Genomic DNA, 14,404 nt, shown 5'->3' with positions numbered 1-14,404 from the left:
TTGTTGTTTGGTTCCGTATCATAGGAACGGTGAGGAAGGATAATGAATTTTCTGCGTGTACTGTTATCCTAGTGATAGACACAATGGTCTGCATCTGTTCTCAACATGATGATTTCACGTCCCATTTGACAAACTGAAAAGATTTGTTTTGTTTGGATGTGCTGTTGTTCACCAGTTAGCATTTCCTGATAATCATAAACACTCTAAACACTCGACCCTTTATGTAACAATGAAGACACAGCAACACAAAGACATATAGATAAACTTGTCGACGCTGTTGGCGACGCCTGTGAGATGCATCCTATCATTTTGTAGTTGCTTAAATCAAACTCCTTTTCAAAATAAAACATTTGTCTTAGGTTTGTTTTACTAATCATGTCAAGGCCACTCCCTGCATCAACATGGTCAACATGGTTTTACATTCTTTGTGACTCACCGTCTAGGACAAAGATTCCCAACCTTTGTGCAGTGGCACATTAGTGTGACAGGTCATTAGTGGTGTCGTTCACATAATTGGCCTGCTGCTATTATTTATTTACTAATATTTTTCTCTGTGTTCATCTATGCAGAATGATCAATTCCTGCGACTATATCAGCAATGTGTTCAAATAAACAGGCCCTGGTTTCACTTTGAGTAAGTAATTGAGTACAATTGAAATGTATTTACTCATTTTATTTAATTTACTTCATTATTTATATATATTATATAACATATTTATATAACTTTATAATTTATACTTTGTGACATGTGTGCCGTGGCTTAGAGATAGTTGGAAAACACTGGTCTAGATTTTCATTTTTGCACAAACATCCAGATGTTTGCTTTAACCCCAAAACAACGAATCCCTAATGTTGGGCAAGAATGTCTGTCTATGAGTATTTTCCTATGAATCCCAAAGTGACCAAATGGTCGTACACCTGACCAACATTTTAACTATGTTGGACAAAGGAATACGGCAAACAAATCCGGTGCCATCAATCATATCTACAACCCTGTCAGTGCCATCAACATTTATTGTAGAAAACTGCTCATCGAGGTAATACGTCAACTACATATTGACGCTGCTGTCAGAAAAAGAAATCCATACGGTGAATGGAGGTGGTGAGCTTGAGATCCATACACTCTGTCTTCTCCATTTGTTCAGGAGCAATAGAAAATTATGTGTATTGTTGCAGTGGGAACAATGCAGATTATTCTCCTCTTGTCAAGTAATGCATCGCCTTTACAGCTCACACAGAAAATCATGCATGCCTGGCCCCGTGGTGACTCACAGTGTTTGTGGGCACGGTGTGTTGATTCCTCCTGGAAGGTGATTAATGACCAACAGGTAACGTTGTCATGGTACCCTGCTCACCTGAGCCTCTCAGGCAACAGCATCTGAGGGGAGGGCTGTGAGTTAGATGGGCTCACTCCAGAATTCATGACCTTCAAATATCAGCCCGTATCCCTTTTCCCCCACGTCTTCATTGCTGTCTTTTAGTGAATTCATCCGTGAATCAATTTCATCCATCGCTCCTATTTATCCTGCTGATTTCCCCTTCTCCGTCTGTCCGCCCACCCTCTTATCCTCATCCCTCTGTCTTTTCTTTTTTCTTTTTCCTTTCTCTGCAATCCGTTTGTGCTGCATTAGTCAAAATATGCCCAAAGAGGAAAAAGGAAGGAAGACATGGAGGTGAAGAGAGTCTTTAATGAAGAACTGACTCAAGGCAGATTTGCCCAGCCTCTAAATGATGCATCACTCTGCATTTATTCACCTAGTGCTGGATTTTCTAGGTACTTGAACTGGAACTCCTTCTAATATTTTATCCAGTTAACATCTTGTGTTTCTTTTTCATTTTGCCCAGATGTTATTTCACTCTGATAGACTGCATTTCCATTGTCTTGTAGTTTGGAAGTGTTTGTGTGTCAGGAGGGTTGCGGTGCCTTTGTCTGCTTGTAGGGAAGGGGGGCCTTGTCCTATTATTTAACCCAAGCCATCAGTCACAGTCAACAAGCCTATCATATAGAACCATTCAGTGGCTGTGGAGGCTAAAGTTAGCACTATTATCTGCCTGTCACTGGCTAGCTGTGTCGAAGTCCCCTGTGGAAAACCAATTGTATGAGTGAATGCCTTGCTGCTCCCGTCGTCAAGCTCCAGGGATGCTCATGGCGCCTCCAAAGAGCACTCTCTGTTTATCCACAGTCTTCACACCATTCAACACACATTATGAAAGTCCAAGTTTGACTTTTTCGGGCGGTGTGTTATTATTATTTTGACCACCCTCAAAAGTTCAGAAGCCCGGTCTTTATTTCTAAAAAGGATGGATTATCTTACTTCCCACCTTCCCTGATTTTTTTTTAAGCAAGTAATCTTAAATCTTAATGTATACAGTGGCTCTGCCCCATTAGTGATGACATTATATGAACCACTTCATTTGCATGAACATAGTCTCATAACTCAGCAGGCCCTCCCCCATTGCTACGATAAGCATCTGGACATGAAATAGTTTAAAAATCGCAGACACGTACTTAACCCAGCAACACAATCCCAATTCATTACATGCTTTTATGTGGGAGGGACTTGTGCAGGCCTGATGGGTAATATCATATGTACTTAGTACACACCCGTCAGATACACAGAAGATTGAGTTTCACTTTGTTGCGGTAGTATTGTCTCAATCGCTTGGATTCATGGACATCATCTTGGGTTTCCTTAGGTCAGGAAGTGACGGAGGGAGAAATGCCCTGAGATTGGTAAACACCACAGCATTCACCAAAAAATAAGTAAACTATTGAAACGTGTGGCCAAAGCTTTGAGTTGATCCTTAAGGTGAGCTTTCAATTGTTAATTAATGAGTTAAATAATTTTGACTGATGTCTGCCTTCAGTTTGAGTTATCAAGATTATTATATTGTTGTTTGGTTCCAGCAGCGTACAAAAACTTTTTTTGTTCTATTGAATATTTATATATCTTGATTAATCATGATTAACTGATTAATTTACACCTACCCTGTGATTATTAAAAAATATTAATAATAATATATAATTATAATAAATAAAATTGTAACCGCCCTTGTTATAATATATGTATATTCCTATCCAGCCCTGGTATTGAAGAAATATGGGTAAAACAAAAAAACTGTTATGTGGTCAATAGATGTCTGCTAACAGTGTGTGTAATATTCCTGTTAATTGTATCTGTCCCAGTGGGGTTTAAATTGGAGGGTTTTAGTATTGTGGGTTTGTCACCAATCAATAACTTGGGTTTCCTGGCAACATCGGATTTACTGGATTTTGGTGTCAGCGTGCAGAAATACTTATTTTTCAAGTGTTTCATGCACAAAGGTATATATGATTACAGCTGTTCACTTTGTTCAAACTGTACGTCCTTCTGTATGACATTGTAACATTGTTTTTCTTATTTAAATGAAATGATTTCCATGTTTTTCATCTTCAACAATTCTCATTATTTCTTTACCCTCACATATGGTACCTGCATATGAAAAACAAATCAAATACATATTTGTTGTGTATTTTTATATGGAAAGCAATGTAAGCAACCTGTAAAACAGCTGGCACAGAGTAGCTTAGAATCGCTCATACTGTAATGTTCGAATGAAGAAAACGTAGAATCTACTGTATGTATATGGAGTCAGTAAGGCGAGTTAAGGAGAAGGATTCTACATGTCATAGCACCGTGCTGTGGTAATGTCAAACAGAAGTCTATAAGGAATCTTCTTCTGCTTCAAGTCCCATCATTTTTAATTTCAGGTGTTAGGTTTCGCTGCATGTCTAATTACAGTATAACACATTTGACTCTGGCCCAGCATCACAACACTTTAATTAGCAGCAGTGTAAGAACAGTAGGGTGTGTAAGTAAATAATTATTTTTTTCTGACTTTTTGACGTGCCCCAAGGTAATAATTCAAACATTATTAATTACCCCTCCCCTTTATATTCAGGGGGACCAACATGGATTACTTGAATAACGTCCACTTCCCCTCAACACTTCCTCACGGCATGCCGGCACACACAAAATCAACAACAACGTTGACGATTATATTGAAAGAAAGTTTGTTTGCGTGAAAACTGTGTGGCAGTAATGAAGAAGTCTGCTTGATGTGGTTGAGAACAGACGCCGCCGTCGCTGCTAGACCTTGTAAATGTTGGCCAGCTTATCTGAGAGAGTTATCCTAAATCCCCCTCTGAACAAGTACCCTTGAAACGTCAGCACCATAATGTATCATAAGACTCCTTCTGGAATACAAGCCGAGTTGGCAGAGCCGGACTACGGCTGTGTCTTTCATTTGTTTGCTTCTTTTCCTCCTCTTCTTCTCCTCCTCTCCCCTCTCACTGAACTCAGTCCAGCCAGTTCTCATAAATATGTATTGTAGTGGTGCGTTCAGTGGCTGCTTGGTTGCAGTTCATGTTACCGTAGCCCACTTGTGTTGTGAGAGCAAATTAACAACTGTACTGGTGAAGTGTTCATTTAATGTGATAATTTCTAACTAACACCTGTGCCAGAGCTGCTGCCTTTATGGGCCGTGGTGTGAGAGACGTGACACACACACACACACACACGCGCGCGCTCGCACACACACACTCACATGTATGTACTGCCTATAGAATATTTTCTGCTAAATATTCTGCTAAATATAACTCAAAATTGTGGATAAAAAAGTGGATACATTCAGTGTATACAGTTGTATACCCAAGGCCTCATGGGTTGAAGGATTGGGCCTGTAATTGGAGGATGGCCTGGTACCGCTGTGGTGTGTTTAAGCACCACAACTTTCCTATATTCCATGGGGCACACAGAGAGTTTCGTTCTCCTTTGGTTTGAAAGAGTTTTCCTGATGATGAGAAGAAAATTCACACCTCATACTGCGCGTCACAGAACTGTGCCACCTGCTGTACGTGTATATAACACTGACTTCCGGTCCATTGCATTTTTATTGATAGCCAACCTAAAGAACTGTATAGTTGAGGAATAATCATTTTATTTGGGGATCTATGTCTTTGGTTTTTGTCACTCATTCCTGTTTTGACGTCATGTATGATTTGGCTGTGAAGCCTTTTCCACTGTGTTTTATTTAAAGGCTGCGTTTACTCACCAGGATGTAACTTTGATCACACATACACACACCCAGACACACGCTGTCACGTACATATTTTGAATTCCCATTGGGCCTGTCATTGTGTATAAAAATGAATTATTTACCCAAGGAGTCTAGTCAACAGTGCAGGGGAGTGTGTTTTACTCAGTTCATTGAAATTCCAGCTGCTTTTTTTAGGTCATGAACTTTGTCACCATCTCCGTGACTTCCTTGTTTTACCACTGTTGTTATATTAGGGATAAAGAGACACAGTGTTGATAAAGGAATGATGATAACATATTCAACATATTCAATATTTCTCCCTTAATTTGATTTCAAACTCAGAGCACCACCTTATTTTATGTGGCCCACCAGAGTTGACCATGTTTTAAATAAAACTTTAGTCCATAGTGTGTGGCAATTTTTTATTTGTTTTACTGAGGACAAAGTCGCTGCAGTCTGTTAAAATGTAATATTACTTGTGAGAGCATTGTCAGCACTAGACTTGAAGAACTGTTAATCCTCTTTGGCCTCTAACTTAGACACTATTTTAATTTTGGGCCTGTTGAGTGATTGAGTTTGACAAGCCTGATTTACATCTTTATCACCAAGTATAGAGACTGTAGTCTTTCTTTGAATAATGTAATAATTCCAGATTAAATGTCTGACGACAGGAAATAAGTAGAGTGGCTACAGTAGCCTGAGCGCTAATGTACTTTTACTTAGCCTTTTATTAGAGAGTAAGAGTAAAGCTCATCAAGACCAGCAGTTGAACAAAGAACCCGACTCTCATCCACATCACACTTCTCTCTATAATAAAACTCTTCACACACCACTTTGGTGAGCATTTACACATCAAAAGTGTTAGTTTCACAGCAATAACAAGATGAGGTCGTGGAAATCACATCCAATGTTTGTCGCTCGCTTTACGTTAACCAGAAATAGTTTGGCGATGACTCCACGGATAACGGCGGCTCCATGAGCTCATGAGCCGGGGTCGGTGGGTCGGTGGGGGGGGGGCACCTCCGGCTCATTCATCTCTGTATGTGGTTAGACTCTGTTGTCGACTGGAGCCTTGGACGTGTGCCTGCGAGCACAGTAGTCGTCACCAACAGGTGTAAAAACTCAAACTGTGAAGTTGTGGCACATGCCTACAGGAAAGGGAAAACACCGCCGGGCTTCAGATGTCAATTAGCATCAGGTCACACACGTTCTGGACAACATATGCGAGTGAAGGAAGATGCACCACATACAGCATACTCCACACGCACACACCTCGTAGTCTGCAGGACCCAGAGCAGTGTGCGCTTCATCGCTCACTCCCCGTCTCTCTGTGGGAGTGATTTGTTGTGAAGCTGGGGGAGGCAACACTTGGATGAGCAAACAACAAGAGAGGATCCAAAAATACTTTTTGTGTTTCACACGGTCTTGGTGTTTGGTTGATCACACCCTCGCTATGAGCACAGCTGACTGGAGATTGAACAACGTGCACTGAGCAACTTGATGACAACTTGAAACCCACAGTGCCATAAGGCCTGTGCGTAAGGATGACAAAAGCAGGGTGCATCCATCTGTTGTGTTTCTTCATCCTGGGAAACCAAGAAAAGAACACTTTTCAACTAACTGTGAGAAAATGAGCAGAGCATAATTTTTTAAATGACCTTTTTTCCGTTTATTCTTTTTTTGTTACAGATTTTGCCACCAGCTCTGAGCAGTGAACTTGTGGGTTTCCTGTGAAGAGTGGCCGCAGCATCCAGTTTCCGGCGTTTGCCGTGGAAACACTGAGCACTGAACTCAACAGGAAGCTTCAGCAGGGGGCGGTAAGAGGAGGAGGCCATGTGGACCGCACGCCTGCTTGTTCTCGCCTGCCTCTTTGCACCAGCCGCTATGGGTAAGTGTGGCTTCGTTAGGGCAAGCATGTGTTGTTGTTGTTGTTTACGTGCAGATGTAGTTCTGTGACTGCTTTGATTTGAAGTCAGATCAGAATGTCATCCATATTCTCTGTGTTTTCTAAGCGGCAGCTTCTGTCAGCCCACTGTGATTAAAGCAACTCCAACTTTGTTTGACTCATTTCCATCTAGCACCAATCGCTAATTAGCAGTTTCTCTTTTACTTCCTAATCTTTTTTTTACACATCCGTCTTCTTTCGTCTGTGAATTTTCTCTGATATTTTACATCTATTATTAGCTCTGTCCCTCTTTCTCCTGGCTCTGCCTCCTGGCAATAAGAAATAAAGTGAAATTACATTCAAAGAATCATTAACACCACTTTGGCTCTGTGGTGTATGTTAAAGAGAGTGCGAATTACAGGCAGGAGAAAATAAATGTTATTTTATCATTTCACACACTTGCTTTCTAAGATTAATTTGCAAGGTCATTTGTTTCCCACATCTCGGTCAGCGGAAACTAATGTGTTTTTTTTTTTTCTTTTTTTAATGCATTGTTTCAGAGGCAATTTAAATTAAGTAATTTAAATTTAAATTAAAAGAAGTAAATGTTGTTGGTTGGGTGGTTTATGTGTGTGTGTGTCTGTGTATGTGTGTGTATAGATTGGTCGCTCGGTCACAATCAACCAGTTTAGATGTGCAGAGTGTTGGGAGTGGAGCAATGGCCCATAGAATGTTAATTTGATATGGTTTAAACCATTAATAGGAGCTTTGGAGCTAATTGAATTGTTTTGTTTTTTTTTCTTTTTGGAGCGCTGTGATTTCTACAGAACACAGCGTTGTCTGTGTTCGCCATCTGCTCCTAATGAAAACACACTTCTCCAACATTGTTAGCTCTGCGTTAATGCTCAATAAAAGGGTAAAAAATAGACTTGCTGACAGATGTAAGTCATGGTTTTTTTCTTTAAAGCTCTACTGAAGTGTTCAGAAGATGAGGGATTCTGAGGTGGCAGACCTAATCCTAATCCTGACTGCTTCCTGTTATTGTCCCACATCAGGATTTTGTGATTACAACAACAGTGTCACGTCAATTGAATTAAGATGGTATTTTTTACATGATGATAACTTTAAAGTAACCTAAGCTGTTGTTCAATTAATTAATTTATTATTATTGTATTTTTACCAATAGTTCGGGTTTTCACTTTTTTAACCCTGGAGGTTGCTTGGTAGTTTGTAGGATGTATTTTTCTTCAATTTCTCTTAGATCCTTTTAATTCTCATCTTACAGTATAGCTTATAAGATGATGATATGTACATTTATTTTGTATATTGCTAGCATTATTACCTTCAGGGTCAGAATGTACATTTATTTTGTATACTGCTAGCATTATTACCTTCAGGGTCAGAAAACATTAACTTTGTCATTTCCTTTAACTTTTTAGAAGACCTTGATAAAAATTTGAATCATGCATTTGATTTTGTTTTATTTTAAGAGATTATTTTTCTTTGACAAATGTGAAAAGTTAAAATCATGGAATATTATGTTGCTAATCTCATAGTCTAACTGCCTAAGTCAAGATGTAAAAAAAACCACAAAACGCTCTTTTCAACATCTGTAATATTGTAATTGAAACAATAAGTTTAACGACTGGATGTATAAACATCTTGTGCGTCAGTGACATAAGGACATTAGAGCTAAATCTGAATTTGGCCAAAATATGACATCCTGCTATGAGGCTAATGATGGAAACACTCAGCAAACTGCCTCTGATTGTTGTCACTGTCTGAGTTTGCAGCTTCTGTTTTGGCCTCGATTTCAGACGTTGTTCACTCAGTCTTTTAATAAGAAATCTATTGGCCTCAAACACCACTGGTACAAAAACATTTAGGAATGTCCTGGGATTAGAGAGCCACTTATTGATGCCCCACTGGATGGACAAACATTAACTGCAGGATAAACAGCCAATTGCAAGGTGTCAAAGGGGGAAGGATGCTGTTTGCTTTAAAGAGGAGAGACCTTTAAGAAATGTTGCTCAAGTGTGTGTGTTGGTGTGTTTGTGTTTGGAGAGGCTATGACAATATATTTAAAGATAGCAAGCTGTGGGGACTTGATTTTTCCGCCATCCAGGCTGCAGTCGCTCGTTCATGTCAGTATGGTATGCAGAAGTAGAAAAAAAACCAGGTAATCATCAGTCTTAGGACGGAGAATGTGGTCATTGGCACTGCATGCACAATTTGTCATCAAAGGTAAACACACAAAAGCACCTGCACAAGACCTTTAAGTCATCATCTCGCTTTGTTACCTCTGCCCTAATAATCAATCAATCATTGATCCCAGAGGAACCGCTGGTGTCAAGCTGACAAACCTGCTGGCTGCTGTGCTTTTTCATGCTCTAACTAACGCCCCCAAGAGTTATGTTTAACCGTTTCAGGCCTGCTGGTGCGAGAGATTAAGTGTGGAACATCACAAAATAAATTTGTGAGATTCATAAAGAAAACGGCCTTCATTTACCTCCGATCCCTGATAGCGTTGGCAGATGTTTCCAGATGTTGCGAGCGAATGATTCTGCAGCTGTGGAAGCTTTCTGTGGAATATTCCCCACATTGTCATTGTGCGTGTTCCTCACTGAGAATGTTGAGAACGTGTTCTCCGGGGGATGCTGGCCTACTTCACAGTCCCTTTTGTCTCCACATGGTCAGGCACAGGCATGCACACAAACATGCATGGATGAGTAGTCCTGACACTGAGGCTAATGCTGTTTCTGTTGACACACATGCCAAGTTTAACAGGTAATCACTGCAGCGTATTGTTTGTGAAAAATGCACATTCCATTAGGCTAAGAGCCTGCAATTGTAGCTGTACGCCGCCTTGCCCTTTTCTTGTCTTTATTTGTATGTCAGCACAAACCAAACTGTCTGACACTTTCCACTTCTGGGGAGAAAATGGAAAATATTTCTGTATAAGCATCACAGCAGGGGTATAAAAGAAGTCAATGATGGATTTGTGTGGGTGGAATTTGTGTGCGAGTGTACCGGCCTGTGTGTCACTTTTGTGTATAAGACTCAGAGGATTCATACAAATTTTCATCACAGTTGCTGTCAGCTGGAAAATAAGTTGAAAAATAACCAAAAGCTACCTGTGTCATTGTTTTTCCCTCCCTTCCCCTCGCCCCCCTGAAAACTGCGGCCACAGCTGAGCAGAGCATTAATCACGTCATTCTCTGCATGTAAAATGCTCAAGGAAGGATTTGGGCTTCAGTCCTCTCAACACCACCCAGTGGTCTCAGAATGGATGGCATCTCCTGGTCCGACCTGAAAAGACGTGTTTAGTCTTGACGGATGTTTTTCATGGTCATGTACCAGTGCATACATCAAACCTGGAAGCAGATTTTGACCTGCCACTGCAGGTATTATGTCTTGATGCATCATGCGTTTCATCAGGTTAGCATAGCTTCCAGAACAATCTAATGACAATTCTGCAATAGAAAGATGTGGTGTCAAAATGTTGTTCTTTTCATACCTTGACACAAAGTTGAATCCAGGCCAACGTCTAATTCTGCTCACGCTGCGCTTCCATCATTAACATGCTAAGTTTTAGCTCCATCAAACCAAACAAGGACATTAAACTCTCACGTCATCCTCATTGTTCCCGTAGCTGATCCGCTTAATTAATCTCCTTGTGCCAGGGCACCGACTTCATCCGCCAAGGCCTTCTTGGATTTGCCTAATTTGCTTAATTAATTAAACAAATGATTTATCCCAGCTCATATTTCAAAGCGTCAGAGAAAGTTCTTTGTGGAATCCACTGAGCCATGTACGGTTTTGTTGTTACTGCGAGATTACTCTGCATGCATTAAAAATAAGTTCAGAGTAGTAGGCGGTTGTCAATCATCCACTTACTGCCGCATTATGTACAGACGGAGAGTGTACTGTACCGACATGAACAGCAGACTCAGCACGCATTTGGATGTGGCTTTAATTATGCAAACAGTGGCTGTGTGTTCCTGGGCTGAAAGACTCACTCTGGAGTGATTTTATTGACATTAATCCAAATTCAGGGAAGTAATTTAATAACAAAAGGATTAGTATTTTACACTCGTACACCTTGCAGTTACAATTCAATGCAATAAGTCTGAAAATGTAACATCTTCTGCGACAACTTGAACCTTTCATTGTCATAAAATTAGTGAAAAGAAGAGCAGTCCAGCATCCATTGGTGGATTCAAGTCACTACGGTTGATGGTGGCTTGCAGAGCGCCTTACTGAAACTGTCTGACAATCTGCAGAAATGACAAACAACATGTGTATCTAGTGTGTATTACAGTGTGTATGACAAATGTCAACATTATTAATTCAATTTTACTAAGGAAAGATCTGGGCTATGTCAATTTTGTCAGCCCTACTTCAATATTTGGAAGTTAAGACATATCTGACCCTCGTTTTATAATGAAATAATAACACATATTCCTGGAGCTGCTAATTTTAAGCAGACTTTTTGCTATGAGAACTTTATCTTTGGATGGTTCCTTTGTCAGATTTATTGCATCGTAGTGAAAAAAGCTAACCTTTTGTTGGATGCTTCTTTAAATCACAGGTATAACAGGCTTGATACACAAGCCTGTTATACAGATCATCTGAAAAAATGTTATTCACCTATATTTGTATTTTTTTTGGTTGCACTTTGAATTCTTTGAACTTTGAAGCAGATATGATTTATGAAGTCAGTTGTTGAAGTTGGTTAAAACAAACAACATGTTTGGCTTTTTGTTGCATTTTTTGAATTGATATAAAAAAAAAGAATTATTGCACTTAACTTGAACCAGATTTTAAAATATACACACTGCCCTGATGGTTATATTCCCATGATGCAAAAATTCAAAACTGAACCCCTTCTTTCAAGCACCAGTCTCTTACTAAACCCAGCTCACTGCCAAAGTTGCCTTCCAAGGCTTTGACCTTGAAGTAGCGGGAGCAACATGTGGTACATTTTGGATGCACACCAAGAAAAACAGCGTTACTGTCTGCCCTACGGAAACAACAGTGAACGCATGTGAGAGGCAGCTGAGTGAGTCACCAATCAGTAACAGTGTGTCAACCACTGTTAGACTCATGTTGTCAAATACACAACATGATTACATGATTTTCTGTTTCACAGAATGAAATTAATTGAAAATTGACCCTATGGTGGCCCCCGGGACGAAATTCTCTACATTTTCATGTGTGAATTACCTGGGGACCGTGCACCTCTTTAAGAGATACCATGGGAAATAAGGCATTTACACACTAGCAGGGTTCAGATCTGCCCTCATTCACACTAGATGAGGTGTGTGCATATGGTAATGTGTTAAAAAAACATCCCTTCAAACTGTAGCCTGGAATGTGTTGCACGAGCTCAGGTAATGAATGTCACGGCGAAGCCACAAAATGACTTAACAGGCAGAGGCAGGACAAACGTCAGGTCCCTGGTGTCCGCTCGCTGCAGGTGATCTGTGCTGGCATGAAAATGTTGCACCATATGTGATGATAATCATGAGTGTGGTGTGAGGAGAGGATGAGACAAAGGACAATAAAGAACATGCAAATTTTATATATATATATAGATATATATATCTATATATATATATATATAGATATATATATCTATATATATATATATAGATATATATATCTATATATATATATATATAGATATATATATCTATATATATATAAAAGAATATATATAAAAGAAGTGTCGCCTTAATATCCTGAAGCAGACGTTTCCTTTGTAGTGAGTGTGATGTCATTGATGGAGAAGTTTATTGCTTGAAAATGGGTTTGTAATTTGTTACCCAGTTTTTAATGATAAAAGTAATGACTTTAAAATGTTTTTATGGAAGAATTTGTTGGTAAATAAAGCTGGCTTAACATCCAATTTCCTCCTAATTCAGATTCCCTCACTTCCGAGTCGGACCCAGCATTTGTATGGCATTAGGTTGGCATGCAGCTGCGTATTCCCCTTCTCTTTTTATGTTCTTCATAATGAGTGGGAAATCAATACCTGCTTGATATGGGGAATAAAGAAATGGCCTTTGCTGCCCAAGGCATCCAGTGTGACTGGCTGATATTGCCAAATTGCTGTCAGAACCTGCAGCCCTGAACAGAATGAATGACAGCAACATAACGAGTGGCCGGCCGGGGTTAAATACTCGTGCATGTTTTATAGGTGTCCGTACTCGGACCTGTGTACTTCTTCCAAATAAATGAATTACTGAACTCGCTCTCCGTCCACTGAGCCTGTTCTGAGCAGGCTTAATTTGGTAAGCGCTGAATGATGCCATTTAAAGTGGACTTGGAGCTGACCGCACGGTGCTTAATGAGGACAGATATTGACAACAAGGTCAAGTGGCAGTGGATGTTAGTGTACATTAGGGTGGAATGACGTGCGCATGCGCAGAGGAAGCGCAACATCTGTGGTGTCTGGAAGTGACCCTGCACAGCTGCCTCACAGGGCAAATATGATGGGCGTACAATACAGCAGGCAGTGTAATGCACAGCAGCAATAATTTAGTTTTAGGGTGTGGGCGGAATCTGAGGGGAAAGGAAGGGCAAACAGGAACCACACAGAGACATAGTGCGGGGACCTTGGCTTTGCTCAGTTTGTGCCATGAATGACTTCCTGAGACATGGTGTGAGATCCATACCAGCAGCATATGCTTTTTAATGGCATGCTTGTAAAGTAAATGCAACATCTATACATACCTGCAGCTGACATGTGACACGTTTGATTCCTGATGACACGGCGAGGCTGCGGCTCGTGATTACATCTCGCCGTGGTGGAAAAACCCAAGTGTTGTAAATGCAAATCTGACAGCTTTATAATCATGTGTGAGGATGCAGCAGTGACGAGAGTGAAGCATTGTGATGTGGCCTGCACCCGCAAATAATGAATTCTCACTCAAGCAGCACATGGCTACGATTCCCGCCTCGGGGGCGTACTCTATGTGCATTTTGCTAATTATTCAGATTGGATTCTCGGCTTTTACACAACATGCCACTGATAATGTAATGCACAGGGATGCTTCATTTTTCCTCCCATCCTGGGGATGAGTGTTTTTTCAACCACACATAAATCAATGCGTGTTTTGTCAACATAGAGAAAGGCCAGATATGGATATTTCATAATAAACACAGAAGTTCATATTTCAATAAATGCACAGATGTCATATTTGCACCAAATTGACGTTAAAGATATAAAAGTAAACGCAAAGTTAAACAACAGAAAACTAACGTCACCTCTTTTTAATTTGACACTTGTTATATTAGAGCCTTGTATTGTAGCTGACAGCGTTGCAAATTCCTTCTTCGACTGTAAAACTTCACGACCACAGGGACATGAATTCTGTTCAGGCTGTTCCAGTTTAAGTACACCGGGACTTTCTGCGGAAAAGAAATGCAACATAT

The 14,404-nt window shown here is 40.2% G+C and overlaps 1 protein-coding gene across 19 annotated transcripts in view; it reads left to right on the top strand.

Moving 5' to 3' along the window:
- LOC103390782 (adhesion G protein-coupled receptor L3) overlaps positions 1 to 14,404 on the top strand; it is a 197,581-nt gene that overhangs the window by 47,561 nt on the left and 135,616 nt on the right. For all 19 annotated transcript variants that reach the window (XM_017034883.2, XM_017034884.2, XM_008326847.3 and 16 more), the window contains exon 3: positions 6,769 to 6,967. In XM_017034883.2, coding sequence (XP_016890372.1) covers positions 6,913 to 6,967 — 55 coding nt within the window. In that variant the 5' untranslated portion in view covers positions 6,769 to 6,912. The remainder of the gene's footprint in view (positions 1 to 6,768; positions 6,968 to 14,404) is intronic.

The sequence above is a fragment of the Cynoglossus semilaevis genome, chromosome 1 (assembly GCF_000523025.1).
Source record: "Cynoglossus semilaevis isolate Cse_v1.0 chromosome 1, Cse_v1.0, whole genome shotgun sequence".
NCBI classification, from domain to species: Eukaryota; Metazoa; Chordata; class Actinopteri; order Pleuronectiformes; family Cynoglossidae; genus Cynoglossus; species Cynoglossus semilaevis.
The sequence above is the reverse complement of the archived record's forward strand: the minus strand, read 5'-3'. Positions and strand labels throughout refer to the sequence as shown.